The following is a 19,237-nucleotide window of genomic DNA, read 5'->3' as shown; positions in this document are numbered from 1 at the left end:
GGAAGCTTGAGAAAAAAGAACTGATCTCCGGCTGCCAAGAGTGGGTGATATTTCAAAGGGGTGGTAGCCATATGAGCAAGGGCTTAAAGAACACATGGGAATCGTGACAACAGAGAGGAAGGGATGGTCAAGACTTACAGCCAACGGGAAAGACAAAAATTAGAGGCAGGAAGGGACACAGTGCAGGTCAGATAACTGTGAATGATCACATTTGTAGAGGAAAAGCAATGAGAGAGAAGACCGGAAAGGCTGGCTAAGGCCAGACTATATATACCTGGACTCAAGTGTGAATGTAAAGCATCAGCAAAAAGAGTCCCTTAAGGGCCATGGGATGACTGAGAAGATCATTTGGTTCTAGGAAAAATGAGCTGGAGTATGGAAGCAGGGGTCCAGCTAGGTCCTGAGAGTCTCTGATGGAGACATCAAAACAAAATGAAGGTGGAAATGCCCTTGTTAAGATCAGTGTGAGGGAGAACCACTATTCTGAAAGACACAACTAACTCAGATCAGTCAGCGAAGGAAACCTCATGCACCATCACGGCCTCACCTTCATCCTCATCATTTCTAGAAAGACGAGTCTTGCCAGGCCCTGAATTCATTTATTCCTAATAGTACCCTCTTGGGGTAGGTGTTATCATTTCCATCCTGTACATGAGGAAATGGGGGCTCAGAGACAGGGTCACACATCTCCTAAAGAGTTAGTATTAGGACCCAGGAGTCCCAGATTCTAAAGTTGATGGCTGTCCACGCTGAGGACATTCAGAGACAGGTTCAGTTTTAGAAAAAACAGTCCAGGGCCAGCACCACCCAGCAGCAGGAGGAAGACATCTAAGGCCAACACCCAAAGGGCCCCGTGGAAGGAACAAAGAGTCCACGTGGACCCCACAGTTCAGCCCCCGCTCGTCCTACCTTGCTTTCTCCTTCGATGACGATGACAGGCACAGCAGTGGCAGGCCAGCGGTGCTTGGCTGGTAGGGGCTTGTCACAATTCCAGAGAACTATGATCTGAAAGGGACAGGGGGTCATTAGGTGGCTCGGTAAGACTGGATTTATGCAGGCCTCCAACCCAAAGTTTCTTCTTACAGACAGAGAGAGGGGATATGGAGATCTAAGCGAGGCAGAATGGCAGGCATCAGAACTAAATTTCAAGCGAGTCCAGTCCCACTGAAACCTCAGAGCCTGATCACTTAACAACGAGAGCGAGGACACAAAGAGTAACCTAAGAAAAAGCTGTGTCAAGCGGGTAGGAGAAAGCTGGGGAGAAATGAAGCAATTTCAGGGTGGCTGGCTCTTAAAGTGGTTTCCTAAATTCTGCTGTCTTATGATGACGAGTAAGATAACAACACTGAGATAACAGCCCTGATCAAATTAAACAGAAGTGCAGCGCCGAACATCTGCTACGAGCTTGCGCTACACCAGGCAACGTGGGAGAGAGACGAGAATTCAAGTCAGAACTGGAGTGAGCTCATGTTTTGGATTCTCCAGGATGGCTGCTGATTTTAGGTGATCTAATTATTTCCAATGCATGCATTTAGCTCAACAATGCATGCTTCACCGTAAGTCCACTCTTTTCTCGGGCATGAACTTTCTCGTGCAGTTTACAATTCAGAAAAACCACTGCTCAGAGTATGAGAGCAATGCTAATTTGGAAAACATTGTCACCACAGATATAATCTTCTGCTCCCTATTTTATAACTAGTCACGGTCACTGTGAAAGAAAAGCGGATGCCTCCTGACACCAACCAGTCTGTTTCTGCTGTTGGAACGTTTCCTGGGTCCTCTCAGTAGCCTTTCTGATGCTACTTTATCATTTTGACATTTGGAAATGATATTGGTCTGCAATTATCTTTTTTGGTGGTGTCTTGGCACGGTTTTGGTATCAGGGTGATTGGTGGCTTCATAGAATGAGTTTGGGAGTATTCCCTCCTTCTCAGTCTTCTGGAAGAGTTTGAGAAGGACTGGTATGAGTGTATGAGTTTTTTTTTTTTTTTTTTTAACATTTTTTATTGAGTTATAATCATTTTACAATGTTGTGTCAAATTCCAGTGTAGAGCACAATTTTTCAGTTGTACATGAACATATACATATTCATTGTCACCTTTTTTTCACTGTGAGCTACCATAAGACCTTGTATATATTTTCCCTGTGCTATACAGTGTAACCTTGTTTATCTGTTTGAGTTCTTCTTTGTATTGGTAAAATTCCCTGGTGAAGCCGTCCGGTCCTGGACTTTTATTTGTAGGGAGGTTTTTTATTGCTAATTTGATTTCAATTGTAGTGATCAGTTTGTTCAAGTGGTCAGTTCCTTCGTGGTTCAGTCTTGGTGGACAGTATGCTTCCAGAAACTTGTCCATCTCCTCTAGGTTATCCATTTTGGTTCCATATACTGCTTCATAATGTTCTTGTATGATATTCTGTATTACTATGTTACTTGTAATTTCTCCATTTTCCTTTCTTATTTTGCTTATTTGTGCTCTCTTTTTTCTTCTTTGTGAGTCTGGCCAGAGGTTTGTCGATTTTATTCAATTTTTCAAAACACTAGCTTTTGGTTTGATTGATTTTTCTATTGTTTTTTTAATCTCTATTTTATTTATTTCCTCCCTGATCTTTATTATTAAAGTGCTTATCTATTCTTTAAAGAATATCTTGGTGTGTATATATGGACAGATGGATGGGTGTATGTAACTTTACAGGCAAAGGTCTCTTTGTAACCCACCCCTTACCTGTACTACATTTCACTTCCAAGAACCTCTGAGCTGAAGAAAAGGGCACAACAAGGCATGACACATGAAAGGGGGGTAACAGGCACGACGTTAAATGAGTCCCGGGGAGCCCAGTGTGGTGCAGGTAAGGAGTGGGCGTCTCTAGTCCACTGAGCTTGAGGAGGCAGGCACTGCTGCCCTCCCGCCACTCACCTGGGCACAGTACTGGGATTTGGCTGCAGCCACGAGAAGTTTCAAAACTGGCTGGGACTGAGAGACCAGGGGGGTCACCGCGTGGATGACTGCAGTGAATTTGGAAGGGGGCTTTAAACCTGCAAGAGAAAGGGCAGAGATGAAGCACCTAATGAAGCCCTGAAAAAACAAGACTTAGGAAAGCGTCCCTCCCTGCTCTGCCGCCTCACCCTGGAGCTGATGGGCTTCTCACATAGCTTCCCTCCGCCTCTTAAGTCTCGACAGAACAGAAACAAGGTGAAAAGCAGCTAGTTAACTGCTGCCTGAGTCTAGGGACCTGGATAATTTACAGTTCAATGCCCTGTTTCCAGATTCCCCCTTTGATAGTCTTTCCCTTCCTCCCTTGAGGATGCATCTTTGATCTCCCTTCTGCTTTTTAGGCCCCCAAAGCCTAAATACGCACATATGCACGCACACATACACACACACACACACCCTACTTTCTACTCCAGTCACTTACATCTCAGTCTGGATTTTAGTAAACGTGCTCTTTCTTCCAAGGTATTTGCATATGTCTGATTCATATTAATTCTGTAGTTAAGGAGGTTTTGCCTGACTCATACTATTTCAAACATTAACTATCAGGTAGGAAAGGTTGAAAGAACACCCAGAGCCTGGCTGTCTAGGTCTGTAGCCCAGTTCTGACACTTAATGGTGGGTGGGAGCTTGGAAAAATTTCTTCACGCTCTGTGTTTCCAGCTGTGCAGTGGAGCTGATGGCAAGAGCATCAAACTTACGGGGTTGTTATGAGAATTAAATCAAATGAGGTGATGCACACAAAGCACTTAGGACAGGACAGAACAGACAGCAGGTGCTCAGTGCGAGCTCACTGCTGCCGTCACAGCCGTCACGGGCATCACCACCGTTCGTCTGGGGTGGAAGGCGCCGCCCTCCCAGGAGCCCCTCTGTGTGCTGTGATCCAGGCCTCTGCCGCCCGTGTGCCCGGAAGCCCCAGGCAGGAGGGGGACATAAATGGGCAAAACAGCAACTGCCACCAAAGAGCAAGAGGTGGGATGGCATTCTCCCCTAGATGAGTTTTTCCATAAGAACTCGCCAAGAAACTGGAGACAGGCTGAAAAGTCTTTGAAAACTTCATTCGTTTAGACCCACTACTTACACATTCTAGTAGTTTAAGTGTGAACAAGGGAGTGCAGGGACATTCGAGGGAAGCTTGGACGGTGACTGGATAAAGGAAAGAGTCAGACTGTGTATACACGTCAAAGGATCATACGGATGTTTTGCAGAGCAAATTGTATCATCCACCTAGTACTCCGATTGCAGGTTAGAAAGAGGCTAACTTTCCTACCCTCTAGATACGCACTCAACGCTTTGCCAAGTAGGAAAAATCAACATAATGGAGGGCGTGCCTTCCCTTTTGACCAGTGAGGACAAGACGCTGCTTTTAGATTTACCTGTGATCGTTTAAGAAGCATCATTTGCACACTTCTAACCACTAACTCCACATCAAAAGCGGGAGTCTTTTGGCCGTATCAACTTGAAAAAGGCTTTTTATCCCAGGGTTCCTCAAATGTGGGACTGTGAGTGAGAGGAAATGTCTGAGATGTTATGAACACTTAGAGCAGGTGGGGCTCCAAATACCTAACTGTCTGTGGCAGGAACAGGAGCCTCTTGTCAAGCTTCTGCCTCTGCCCGTCCCCTCTTCCCCATTATGACCAGACTAAAGGCTACTTGAGAGCAGAGTCTGTAACTCCTCTGACTTTTCATTTCTACCCGCTAGCGCTGCATTCACATGGCCCAGAAAAGGACACCGTGGATGCCAAATGACTGAATACGTCTGCCCCTGGTCGTAGGGTCTTAAATCTGTTCTCCTTTCCCTTTATTCGTTCTGTTTATCCTTCAGTATGAGACAGAGAAACTGGGGACTGTGGGGAGAAAAAAAAAAAAAAACAGGGAGAGCTCTTCTAGCTCCATTTTATAGATAATGAGACTTGAAATGACAGCTAACCCACTGTCAACTGTTCGAAGTGATCTGTAATTTGGGGAGCCTATTTCTCAAGAAGAAATGACTTCACTGAATATAAAGTCGAGCTGCTCAGATAAGAAAGGAGTCTTTCTCACTCTGCAACGCTTGGCTGGATCTAGAATTCTTGATCTCAATACACCATTTATGATGGGGCTCTCGAAGGCAATTTCCAACACAGGATGTTCTGAAGATGCCACCACAGCAAAGGAAACTCAAGGGACAACGTCTGGAGGGTGAGCAGGAGTAGCTGCCTAGAAGGCACTCACTTACCTAAATTAGCATAGTAGTATGGGAAATCTCCCAGGTAAGATGAATACTGCGGTAGGACGAACAATCCTCCAGGATGTTTGTTCCATATTAAACTGTTACGTGATATGTGCTTGAATATTCTGTCCTGAATAATCTAGAAAATGAAAACAATGCATGGCGAGGATGAGACCCTGAGCATATTTGAGAAGAAACAGAGTCAATCCGACTCATCCAAATCTGAAGGATGCTGGCACTCAACGTAGGGTAACCACCCCTCCCCTCCCACCCCATTCTCCACTGATAAAATGTCTGGGACACAAAGAAAGTGCCAGAGCAATGGAAAGAGAGTGAGAGAGAGAGGAGAGAGATGAATTATGGCTAACCAAATTTCCTAATTAGACTTCAGTTTCCCCATGAAGTCCATCTCGTCTTTCTACAATAATAAGCCCATGCTCATTTCAAAGTAGAGTGTGTGGAAGACTTTCCTTGATGACTGAGCGTCTAGCAGCTCTTCTAGATCCACCTCAGGAAGATGTGCTCCCAGTGCACAGAGATGTGCATGTGGAGACAGCGCTGGGAGCAGACTGAGGGCATGGAACATTCTAGATGCAGGTTTTGAGCTGTTCCTTTACTTCAGGAGGCAGATTTATTTGCCTGACATATTTCAGTGTCCTTTCAAATTCAACTGTAGGACTTTGGGGTACTAGTTAGTTGAAGTTTTTTTTTCTATCTTTCATCTCAAAAAGCAGTGAGTTAACAATTGCTCTAAACATCCTACATAATAGGACAAGAACCGTGGCATAGGAAGACTAATAATAGCCAAGCTAGTTCATTAGTTTCTTTGGACTTTAAGACCTTGCAGATCATTAAATTCTACATTTAGAGTCAAACACTCTCCCGTCCTAAATCATTTGTCAGATGAATGTGATTAGTCCACTTTACAGATTTCTCTCTGTTACTTTCAAACTCTCATAATTATACCATCCACTCATTAAGGTATGATTCTGCAAATAATTAACTTGATACAGAATTTCATGTTTTCAGCAATTATTTTTTGTATTTAAAAAAAAAAGAAGAAAAAGCCTGGCATATGTCTCGAGAGATTTAAGACCAAAATCTTCATTTTCCAGGTCCCCATTTAATGCAATGTGACTTTAAGGACGGACCATTTTAAATGGAGTTTTATCATTTGCTAAGGTTATTAACACTCTCATCTCATCCCACATGGTGACTAGACAAGTAATAAAGTGAACTACACTTATCTTTGCAAACCTTATCATGTTTATATTTCTTAATGAGAGAGAAGAAAGGAAGCAGGGAGGAAATTTAGAAGAACTCAAATATCTTAGTTCAATGGTATCTGCATTTTTTCTTTTCCCCAGATCGAAATTGCTCGTTTTGAATGGCCTGGCAGAGGTTTCTAATTCGGGGAAGATTTTAGGAACCTAGATAAAATGTTAATGTTTGCTCTTTGTGGTACAATGGAGATGTGTTAAAATGCTGTTGTCTAGGCATTTGTTAGAAGAAAACTGTCATGGTTGTGAAGGGTTTTAGCAATTTCACTTTGTACATCATTTTCCCCAGTTTTTAATTATTTGTACCTTCCAATTCTACTGTCTACTTACTCTCCTTTATAGTTTCTCATTTAGATCCTTTCTTTTTTTGCTTTCCAAATTTATGTCCCTTCTGGCATGTGGTCATGTAAATACGACTGAATATCAAGATACAGACACACTGACATTCGACAGCATCGTTAAGTCCGACTTACATACAAATGACATGGAACTCAGAGACATCACACGCTGGGTCACCACTCACTTCGGGACTCTGTGTGGTGTGATTCTCAGTGTCACAGACTCTTTCTGGCTCAGTGTCACAAAACTGTTATCTTTTTGAATTCAGGGATATGATCAGTTATAGTATTCTTCTGAAATACCAAAAAGCATTTTATACTCTCTTCCAGTGGATCTTGACAGAACGGTATCAGCAAAGGTTTAAGAGCAACAGCAAACATTGAATTCAACCTGGGTCAAGCCATTTGCCACCTCTGTGTCTCACTATCCTCATGTGTAATAAGCAATGAAGATATCAGATTAATTGTAACAACCTCTCAGAATCTGTTAGGAATAGCTGTCTAAGTCTTTATACATGACGCTGGATTTTTTTTTTTTTTGCCTTAAAACAAAAAATCTCATTCCTTTGTTCACTTTCTAGGTACGGATTTTCCCATTTTTATACAGCTATAATATCACAGATATCCTATATTACAGATATTTTTCCATATTATTAACAGTATTCATGGTTTACTTATCCTAAGTGACCAACTATGGTGTAACTGTTTCCAAGCAAAGCAATGAACATCTTTATAGTTAAAACTTCCCACATTTAGGACTGATGCTTTAGGGCTCTGTCAAGCGGCACAGACACTTTCAAGGCTGTTCCTGTGTACTGCCAAACGTCTTTCTGAAACATTGATGTCCACTTGCCTTATCAACAGTTTGAAAGGAGATGGATCTTATTTCACCAAACAGAAAGGTCATTTTGTCCCTCTCCTAATGTCCACTTCTCCCTCCTGCTACACTGGACAGCTCCCAGGATCCTCCCTGGCACTGAGTGCTCACCCCTGATCATTGTGAAGAAGACATCACACTTAAAGGTCGGGGACTACTGAGAAAATCAGCACACACATAACCAACACACACATACATGCAAACACACACACACACACACACACACACACACACACACACACACACACACACACATACACACAATTTTTCCTAATTGCCCCAATGGCACCCTCAATACGGAAAATATTTCTTACTAATGGGAATTCAAAGGGAAGAGCGGCAGGCTCCTTATTTTTCATGTTTATGTGCCATCTGTTTTTAAAATAATGGACTATTGGTTATAGGCTACAGTCACTCTGTGTGACCCTGACTTGGCCTTTTGACCAGTGCGATGTTACCCAATACACACAGTGCTGCCATGTGCCACCTCGCTCCAAACCAAAGCAAACTTCTACTTCTGTTCTCTCACTGATTTTCAACGTTCACTGACAAAAGCACCAGCGACACTGTGGTTTGAACATGTACAGTTAGACGACTGAGGAGAGAGCTGGAGAAGAGCTTATAAAACTCCACTAAAAATGTGCTTTCCAAGCTACCACGAGCTGTTTTCAAATGTTATTACAATTCTGTGTCCTTTTCTTTTGCTCAGCCTGATTCTGAACGAGCTCCTAGGGTTCAGTCCTTAGTGCCAGGTGTTACTGGCGTGAAATACTCTCACAGATAAGGGAATCCACGAAGGAACCCTGCCATTGCAGCACTCTATCACTGTCCTTACCAGCACTTCTCAACTCGAACAAAAACATAAGCTCCAAAAAGCCTACCAGCTCTTCTTTAATAACTCCTTAATTCCGAGACACCGAATCAGGAGATTTCAATCAGACTGGAAATACTAGCCAGATCCCCAGCAGGACAGAGCGCAGCACGAGCGAATGTACGAGCTGCCTGGCCCGGGCACGGGGCAGAGGGGTGAGGCGTCCTGCTTTCAGCTGTGTCTGAGCACGACCTGCAGCTCCAAAGCTCATAATCTCCGAAGAGCAAGTAATTCCCTTCCCGTGACCCAGAACACAGCACGGAAGGAGGAGCCTGAGTGCAGAACATTCCAAAAGCAAGGGATCCTCAAACCTGTGCTGTCTAAGGGGGACTGAAGGAGCCTCAGACCGTGGGCCCTCAGCAGGGACTGCAAGGACTTAAATGTCTAAGTTCTAAGCCAAGTAGGAATCTTTGATTTGTGACAGTTACATCGTTCGTATGAACATACTGGCTGTTTATTTGTCCCTGTGGATGGCATTTTCCGCTTTTTTCTCGGCTTTTCTGTTTACATTGGATCCTGGGGTAATCTGAGCTCTGAATTAGAAAGGGAAACCGGATGGTATCTCTCACGCAATTCAGTTCAGAGGTCAAATTGTTACAATCCAATTTTGGAACCATACAAGGAGATTTTGACAGTTGCTATAAATTTGAATGAAGCGTATGGTTTGGAGTGTTTTAAAAACAACTGCATCTCTGAAGAACTGCACGGCTTAAATCCAAGGGGAAGAAGGCCTTTCCAGGCACAGAGATGAAAACAGCCTAAGATCCCATTCTGATGAATCTAACACATCCGACTGTTATTATAGGCTAACTGAGCACTGCAACTTAATAGGCAAGAGACCAGAGCTATGCAATAAACCATACTCAGAAGAAATGTAATTAATGAGATACCATCTTTCATCTGGGGAATTAGCAAAGTTTGTGTATGTGTGTGTTTTAATTGTGATCCTAAAGACTGAAAAGGGTGCAGCAAGACAGGGTCTCCCCCAGACAGCCTGTGAGAACCCAGACTGATACAACAACCTTTTTGAAGAATAATTTGACAATATGTGTCATGAGCATTAGTTATTTTGGTTGAATAATCCCACTTCAAGGACTCCATTCTAAAGAAATAGCGACAGTCTAAGGTACATGCAGAAAGTCTTTGCTTGGATAAAGGCATCTCTATCTCTATCTATAAAAATTAAATAATTAGAAACAACATTAACAGTTAACAAGAACAGATTGGTTAAATAAATACAGGTTCACCAAGGAACAAAAAATGAAAACACGTGTGTGGTCTGGATGTTTTCCCAAAGATTCATAAAAGTGACATGTGAAACCACAGAAGAAAGAATAACTTAAAAACTGTACTAGAACAACTACACAATGATTTGTCAAAAAAAAAAAGGTTAGATTTTTTCAACATAGATAATACATAAAAGTAAATTGGATTGAATAGGTAAATATAAAAAGTTAACCACGAGAGTACTAAAACAAAGTGTGTGAATGTGTGCGCATATGCTGTGTGTATAAATAAAACGATGGGTCAAAAAGTCCTTTCTAAACAGTAGCAAATGGAAAAGCTACTTTTCCATACAGATAAAAAAAAAAAAAACTGTCTAATTCTAAACAAAATTGAAAGGGATACCATAAATTCAGGGGAAGTATTTGCAACAAAAGAATCAAAGGGTTAATGTTTTTAACATAATAAGTTCTTAAAAATTAATGAGAAAAGTAAGACAACTTTGTGGCTGTTTTTCTTTCTTCCTTTGTAAGCTATCTGAGCAAAAAATATATGAAAAATATTCATTCTTACTAAGGTCTTAAGAACTAGAAATTGAGAAAATAGTTATTTACCATTTTTAAGGATATAATGTCCAATATGGTGAAAGTGAAAAAAACAAAAATAATTAAAACAGATCCACTCATATAAGCTGGAAGGAATCCAACTTGATTCAATTCTATTGCAGGAAAATTGGCAATTCACATTACAAATCTTAACCTTTGGCATATTCTTTGAACCAAGACTTTGAATTCAAGGAATTTATCCTAAGGAAGAAACCCTGAACCTGCACGACAATTTGATGCTGAGGTTCTTTGCTTTGATGATGTGTATAACAATGGAAAAACCAGAAACAATGGCCTCAAATTGAGGATTAACTGATGGAATCAAGTGATATCATGAATGGAATATTATATAGTCATTAAAATAATTGTAGAAAAACCTAATGAGATAATATTAATATAATATTAAGCAGAAGAAACAAGTTATACGCCAAGTAAGGAAAGATTCCTTCTTATATTAAAAATGACAACATATTTATACATTTGCATAGGAAAAAAATATGTTTATATGTCAATGGTGATTTGTATGGATAGATTATTTTATTTCTGTGCTATAAGTATTTTCTATTATTTTATAAAATGAACAGGCACTTCTTTGATAAAAAGCACTCATTCCAAAAAAAAAAAAAATGACATTCAACTTTCCTTGAAGGGTCTTAGATGGAGGAAGGGATCAAAGAAAAGGGTAGAAGTTATTACAGATTGAAATCTGCTGCCTGGAATAGAAGTGAACACAACTTTCATTGAGGAGAGTGCTTCCGGAGGAATAAGGGAAGCCTGCCTGTTATAAGGAAGCCTTTGGAAGACATTCTACCCTGTCCCATTTCATGGGTGGGCCTGGGTCCTAACAGCCCTTTCAACTTAGTTCCAGGATGAAAACAACGTGCCGTTCAAGACACATCACTCTGAGAACAGGAGCCCCGGCGAGGCCAGGGGTAGGGCAATGCCCCAGGTGCCCAGCACAGCCTCCGACACCCAGGAGGGCAAGAAAACAGTGGTGTGGACAAAACAGGAAGAACTTCCTGGAAGTTCTTAGACTCCTCGTGGTGTATTATTCCCCATTACATTCGCTTTTGGCACAGCGATCACTTTTCCAAAGAAAATACTTCAAAAGTGAGGCCACAAATGACCCCCGTCTGCTGTGGTGACATTGCAGCATCACCCCGATGCTGTGCTTCACCTGAGGACCTCTGCTCCCCTTCCTGTCAGCCCTTCATCCGTGAGTGTGCAGAGTCCTCAATCTTTTCTTAGTTCTTTGTGCTACTCTGGTGTCGCCTCAGGCCACGGCTATCTGCTCTACTTCCAAGGGTTTTAATCATCATGCTTCCCTTCCCGTTTTGCCTCCTGCCTTTAAAAAAAAGGAACTTGAAGATGGGCACCCATCTGCCTAGAAGATTTTCTGATTTCCTAAAGTTTAACACTTTCTGTCCCAGGTGGGTGTAATCCTCATTTCCTTAAAGCATCCCTGCCACACTGATGCTAGCTGGGTGGTGTGTGTCTTGAGAATTAATTTTGCTGTACCCGAATGCCACTGGACTGTGGTACCTGGTAAACTATTCGTATTTTTAGAATGGGAGAAGATTTTCCTCTACTTGGTCACTCTCTGGTCCCTAAGTGGGCTCCAGAAATATGCCTTCAAAGGATGCCTCTGAGTGTAAATGACAGGAGGACAGTCATTAGCTACCCATCCCTGAAATGGTGTCCGACAGTCGATCTCTGTGTCAAGGAGGTAATTTCTCCTACGTCAGCTTTCCTCTGTGGAGTTTGTCAAGAAAGGAGGTATTGGCTTGGGCAGGGCAGGGTGGGTAAAAGGGGGTTAACTGAGAAACCCAAGCACAGAAAGTTCGGTTTTGCCCCATTTGACCAATGACACATCACTAACAGCAAAAGAGAGGGCTGAGAGAAATGTATAAAGTACCATCATTCAAGGCGGAGAGCCAAGTGTTCTCACTTACCTCTAGTGTAGTTAATACAATCTTCTCAACTGAAGAAAAATAAGCCTCCCACAAGAATTGTGTCTGCTGTCTAAGTGCTAGGATTTTATCCTGATGAATAGACCTGATTGTAGAAGGAATCTGTAACACAAGGTGAACACACATAATAACGATACCTGGAAAACAACGAGACGCCATTCGATCAAAAGAACCCATGTGGCCGAGGCTTTCATTCTTCAGAGCATGCAGGTTCTAGCACACAGACCTACTATAAATCACCAGCCTCTGCACCGAAACGCCCTTAAGAGGTGTCAGCTACAAACAGCACTTACTGGGACTCAGCTTTAATGACCTTTAATGCATGGGAGTTAGAGAGCGCATCTGAGATTTGGTAGCGGCTCATCAGTTGCTTAGAGCGTTTCTACAGTAGCCTTTGCTGTCTTCTGGTCTCCGAGTCCCACAGATCCTGGATCCTGCCCACAGACAGCCCAGTTATACAAGCCTTGGGGCAAGGCTGAAAGACATCGTCCCCCCAAGTATTTCTAAGACATGCCACGCCAGGGACTACAAATGATTGACAAAAGGGCTCTTCAGGGACTGTCTCTGAGTCCCTCCCTTTGACACACAGCTGGGGTTGGTCATTTCTGTGTGCTCGTATCTCCTTCCGCTCCCTGAGAGCTTCACTGCTTCCCACACTTCTCTTTTCAGCTCCAGCACTTACCCCAAACTAACACGACGTGTCATACACATTGAGCCATCACTGCTCCCTGCCACCATAGGCTGCACAATTTTAAGGGATGTCCTATCCTCTGCTGTCCATCCTGCTACACATTTTCAAGCTAGGAGAGTGGCTCTGTTGTACAAGCTTACCTCAGAGTTACCACGGGTTCTGCTGCAGAGTGCCGCAGCAAAGCAAGTATCTCAATAAAATGAGTCACATGCACTTTTGGGTGTTCCTAGTGTAATAAAAGTCAGGTTTACACTATAGTGTATTACGTGTGCAGTAGCAAAATGGCTAAAAATGCAATTTAAAACATTTTGATTAAAAATACTTTATTACTGACAGGCATATGCAGAATAGATAAACAAGATTATACTATATAGCATAGGGAAATATATACAAGATCTTGTGGTAGCTCACAGCGAAAAAAATGTGACAATGAATATAGGTATGTTCATGTATAACTGAAAAATTGTGCTCTACACTGGAATTTGATACAACATTGTAAAATGACTATAACTCAAAAAAATGTTAAAAAAATACTTTATTACTAAAAAAGATGCTACCCATCATGTGACAACACAGGGTTGCCACAAACCTTCAATTTTTTTTTTTTAAAGCAGCATCTACAAAGTGCAATAAAGCACAGTACATGAGGGACGCCTGTAGTAGGTGTTCAGCAAATACAAGTGGAGCTGAACATGGCCATCTGCAGCCACCACGGGGACATCGTTATTTTCGCTGGCAGTATTGCTCAATGGTCAAATGCAGGGACACAGGAGTTAGACCAAGGTGGGATGCTTGGCTCTGCTGTTTACTAGCTGTGCTTCCTTGGACAAGTTACTCCATCTCTCAAAGATTCCATTTACTCACTTATAAAATGGAGATATAGTACCAACATCATAAGGGTGTAATGAAGGTCATATAAGTGCTTTGCACAGTGCCTAGCACATGGGAAGCTTAATGAAGAAAGCAGCTACTACTATTACTATTATTATTGACTTAAGGGTAAATGATATTCAAAGTTGTACCAATTGCTTAATGTCAGCCTGTGAACTTGCTTGGGTCTGGAGCTTTGAAATGTACTTCCTGGGTTTCTGGCGAGTTTCCTTGGCTTGCTCCCTCTCTTCACCTACAGCCCAAGGTCTATTACATTTAGACCTTGGGAGCCTATACTCTTAGGGGAGATTCCTTGTGATTAGCAACTGCCCTTTTCTTTCTGCATGCTTGCCTCGCTAATGTGGAACTACTCGGACAGACATGGGGGTCTGGGCCAAAGCAGGAATACTCTTGTTAGCTGCTTTCATAAGAAAATTACCCATGGCATTGTGACTCAGACTACATCTGTATTTCCAGGGATGGGGAAGGAGGTAATAGTGCATTTTTTGATTCAAGACTAACTCTTATGAGAAGCAATAGAACTCCTTTGTCATACGCACATGAGGACAAGCTTGCTTGCCCTGGCAATGTCCAAAAGCAGATACTGAATCTGTCGCCCCAAAGTGTCTATCTGGATTCCCAACACCAAAGCAGCATGGAGGCCAACAGGTGAAGGAGGAAGACTGGCAGGCAAACATTAGCCTGAAGTCAGAGCTCAAGGTCAAGTGGAAGTAAAACATGCTTGGAGAAGGCAGAGAAACCACTTGGATCATGGATCCCTCCTAAGTCAAAGAACATTTATTTTTATTTACTGAGAAAATTTCCTAGATTGCCAAAGGAAGAGTAGAAAAAATGATCCTCCTCAGTTGTCATAATCCTACCCTCTTCTGAACATCGGGGTATTTTCTAAGAGTCATACGGGTTGACTCTGATGATTTATCATGGTCACGAGAAACCAGTCCATTAGAAAAATGTCAAATACTATCATCACTGTGTGGTCTCCAGAAAACTGAGTAGCTGCGGTTAGGAAGGGAGGAAGGGAACATTGCAGATTAGCCTATCAGGACATTCTCCTCTCTGATGTAAGCCACATTTTGATGTTACTACACCATGCGAAGCACACCCTTTCTGTCTGCATACTATACAAGTGTCTGACAGCGCTCTGTAAAGTGCTCTGGAAGGTAATTCCAATTGATTGAAAAGACAGAGTTCCAAGTTTTAATGACATTTGGCTATTGGTTATTAATCTGCTTGTCCTGAGAGACAGGTATGGGCAAGTGATAAATTAATTTCAATTTGGCCAGATTGTTTGAAGTTGCAGAATGCAGTGAAGTCTTAATAAAAGGTCATGTTTGGTCACAAAACTAATGGAATCTACCAAAATATATATAGGAAAGCAACAGTAAGCTCTTTTGGTGACATGACAAGAACATATGCAAATAAAAACATCCGAGACGTTCTAAAACAGGAAATGAAAAATGGTAACGTAACAAAAAACATTTCCCAGAGCAGACATGCAGGCTGGGTGCCAGTTCTTTAAAACCACTATCAATGACAGTGCAGTCACCGTTCAATATGGAGGCAGCTGTGCCAAGACAGACTGCATGTGAGGGAGGAACATGCCAGCAAGCTTGTGTGGGTGCGGAATGAAAGACGACAGCCCCAGTGTCAGGCCAAAAAGTCGCTTCAGAAGGTGAAATGCTTCTGGCGAAATGGCAGAAACTGGACAGCCACCAGTCAGTATCCTGGAGTACTCTCCATCTCAAAGACAAACTTCCAACTTACATCAAACTCAGGGGAGCAGTGGTACACAAATGGAGAAATTATGGCTGGTATTTTTTTTTTTATTCTGTATCTTTCCTAAATTTCCTTTAATGAGCATGCATTATCTTTTTAAAAAATCATAAGAGGAAGGAAAAAGGCAACATGGAAAACAACCACAACTATCCTTTCGTCTGGCCTTTCATGCGTGGATGTGTTTGGCACACACCATCTTGCACGGGGAGGACTGTGCTACAGCAGGGCTCCTCTCTTGCACCTGAGGTCCCAGGAGCCTTGGAGATCACAGACCTGAGTACCAGACACAAGGCCTGTCTTGGGAGCTGAGTTCAGCATGGCTTGCCTAATTCATAGCCCTCTTGGTGACGCATATTTTGCCTGTCACTTGAGGGAGGGTACTGAGTTATTTCACCAGCCAGCTAGCAGACTGGCAGCAGCCCAGAAGAAGAACCAATGATAAAAACTTAATTTTCTGGACAGCAAAGAAAGCAAGGACATTTTAAAAATATCATTCTACAAACATCTGTGGTCATTCAAGATAAAGTACATGATGCCACAAAAGAAAAGCATTAAAATACTCCATTGTTTTAGAGAAAAGAGCACAGCAATTTACGTTGAACCTGAAACATTATTGCAAAGGGGCTTTAGAAATCCTCAGTGACCAACAATTCCTGCCCTTGGATTTCTCTGTGAGCATCAGATCCCCCTTCCCAGGCAGCTCTTGAGAAGTTCAAACTTTTATGACGCACCCTTGTAGATTAGTTGAGGTATATGCGTGGATTTATTTCTGGGCTCTCTATTCTGTTCTGTTGGTCTATATATCTGTCTTTATGCCAGCACCATACTGTTTTGATGACTGTAATTTTGTAACATATTTTGAAATTAGGAACTATGATGCCTTGGCTTTGTTCTTCTTTCTCAAGATTGACTTGGCTATTTGGGGTCTTTTGTGGCACCATATGAATTTTAGGATTGTTTTTCTACTTCTGTAAAAAAAAAAAGATGCCACTGGGGATTTTGCTGGGAATTGCCTTGAATCTGTAGATCACTTTGGGTAACAGATGTTCCAATGATATTAAGTCCCAATTTTGCAATACAGGACAACATGGATGAACCTTGAGGACACTATACTGAATGCAATAAACCAGTCACAGAAGGACAAATACTTGCCAAGTCCACTTACAGGAGGTATCTAAAATGGTCAAATTCATAGAATTAAAGAGTAGAATGGTGGTTACCACGGGTTGGGGGATGGGAAGTTAAGCGTTAATCATCAAGCATAAAGTTTCAGTTAAGCAAGATGAATAGGCTTTACAGAACTTCTGGCACCTATACTCAACCAGAATGAGAAGTCTTCAAAATCTGTTCAGAGAATAGATTTCATATTATGTGTTCTTACGACAGTAACATTAAATGGAAAAAAAAATTGAAATGGCCAAAAATACGTTAAAACCCACACATTTTCATGAGAGGCTGCTTTTTAAAATACATGTTTTAAACAGTCACTCAGGTGCCTAGGCTAGATTATCTGAGCAAACATTAGTGAAAAGAATCAGCCCTAGAGACCTCTTTTTCTGAAAATTAATCTGAAGGCAAATATGGAAACAGGGGAAAGGAACACAAAGTGCAGGCTGGCATCATTTTGAAACATTCTGGATATTGACGGGGGCAGATACATATCTCTTCTCAGCATCAAAGTTCACATCCTCCACCTGCAACTCCTCCCTTTCTGAATATATTCTCTGGACCTGGGCAGGGTGTGTGTCGGGAAGTGGACGGTGTCAAGTTAAATGACTTCATATTCACCACGACACAGGCAATTTTCTCCTGATAAAATTTCTTTTATAGAGCTGAACTTTTGGCTCATCTTCTTTGAAAGTTTGGATGGGGGCAGCAATAATCCACTGATCTGCTGAAGGCCACTGCCCCTTCCTTACCTGTAATAACAATCTCTCATCGCCTATGACGGCAGCTTGGTTCCAATTAATCACTTCAGAGAATGGCAACTCCCATCCATTGCTGAGCATCACAGGGACACAGGCAGCCTGGACACAAAAGGGGACTTCGTGAGTGTGAGTAAAGCGGCAGCAGGAGCTGTTTCAACCAGGGGTGAAATTGGTACAAATTCAATTACTGGCACATCTTAGGTGGCATGAATCCTGGACCGCTTAGGTCAGAAGAAAAGTGGGCTTTTCTGAGTTATCAAGATACATGAAGGCTGTATGTATCCAGCAGAGGTTTTGCTATCTGTGTCTTGCCCTAGAATGCTAAATCCCCATTTCTATTCCAGTACACGGTTTGGCTGACCTTATTTCCATGGAGATGACTGGTCTTGTTGAAGAAGTTTTATTGATGTCACAAAATCATTCACCGACAAAATCCTAGCATAAAACCAACTTTGAACATACACAGTCTTGTCAATGTAACTGCCACCGTCCCACTTGGAAAGTGGTTCACCCCTACATCGTGGGCAATACAGAGCAGAAGGGGGCTCGGCACTCCTGATAAGGCGTTTTGCAGACTTAACCCTGCTAGGATGCTCATCCTTTCCTTGTGTGCAAACATCTGAACCAGAACTTTTAGGGTGGAGGGACTCCAAGCACCGCTGTGCCAATTTACTACCCGCACGGTGACCAAAGAGCCAAGAAACACCAGGCTAATGACACAATTCTGCTTGCAAATCACTCATAACCCAAATCAGAAAACAATTTGCTCCATGCCACATCCCAAGAGGCTAGGTGATGGTACACTTTGCAGAACGCACCGAGCGAGCCAGAAAGGACTTTCAAGAGAAGGCAGCTCTCCGGTCGGGGGACGTGACAGAAAGGTGCATGTTAGAGAGCACCCACAGATTCAGGCCAGGGGCAGAGCACAGAGGAGGAAAGGAGAGCAGCAAGGGGTCCAGGCGTGCTGGAGGAGAGAGGTTGAGGACAGGCTTTCTCATGAACAAGGAAGGCAGGCTGCAACTTCCAGGCAGGAAGTGGAGGCAACTGTCTCAGCAGTGAAGGCGCATCTGCAGTCAAGGTGAACAGCAGAGCGTCTGGCTGCTCGGGACCTCTGAACTGCAGAGCCTCTGAACAGCTGGGCTGAGTGAGTGCCGCCACCTTGCTGGGCATCACACTCAGAATTTGGAGGACCGGGGTGACGACTAAGACGGGGACAGAACAGGCAGTTGTGCTTTCAGGAAGTAGCACCATCAGCCACTTTCATGCTCTTGAGACTGGCTTCCAGGAGGAGGGCTGAGTCTGCGAGGAGCCCAGCTCGGCTGCCTGGCGGGCGATCAGATGTGTCCTTTGTTTGCAAACCCGTCTCTGAAGAATCCCTCCCTTCTCCTGGTGAAACCACTGAATCTCCTCGGGTCAAAAGGCAGGGAGTAAATCATCCCCCCGGCCCTCCGCCCCCAGATCATAAAAAATACTGCAGGTTTTCTTGGGAAAACAGATTTCAGGTGTTCAAGATAAACCACGGGTTCTGTTTTGATCCCAGGAGAAACGTTAAGGGTAAACCCACCCCGTCTGACGTCAGTCCTC

At 42.8% G+C, this 19,237-nt stretch overlaps 1 protein-coding gene across 2 annotated transcripts in view; it reads right to left on the bottom strand.

Moving 5' to 3' along the window:
• EXT1 (exostosin glycosyltransferase 1) overlaps nt 1-19,237 on the bottom strand; it is a 258,787-nt gene that overhangs the window by 13,686 nt on the left and 225,864 nt on the right. Inside the window, exons 3-7 of one of the 2 annotated variants that reach the window (XM_006186470.2) lie at nt 17,645-17,752; nt 12,350-12,469; nt 5,209-5,341; nt 2,916-3,034; nt 910-1,005 (exon numbers count right to left, since the gene is read on the bottom strand). In XM_006186470.2, coding sequence (XP_006186532.1) covers nt 910-1,005; nt 2,916-3,034; nt 5,209-5,341; nt 12,350-12,469; nt 17,645-17,752 — 576 coding nt within the window. The remainder of the gene's footprint in view (nt 1-909; nt 1,006-2,915; nt 3,035-5,208; nt 5,342-12,349; nt 12,470-17,644; nt 17,753-19,237) is intronic. The other variant, XM_032467876.1, reaches the window with a different exon arrangement.

Source organism: Camelus ferus, chromosome 25 (assembly GCF_009834535.1).
Source record: "Camelus ferus isolate YT-003-E chromosome 25, BCGSAC_Cfer_1.0, whole genome shotgun sequence".
Taxonomy (NCBI): Eukaryota; Metazoa; Chordata; class Mammalia; order Artiodactyla; family Camelidae; genus Camelus; species Camelus ferus.
Note: the sequence above shows the minus strand (reverse complement) of the source record. Positions and strands in the feature narration are given on the sequence as shown.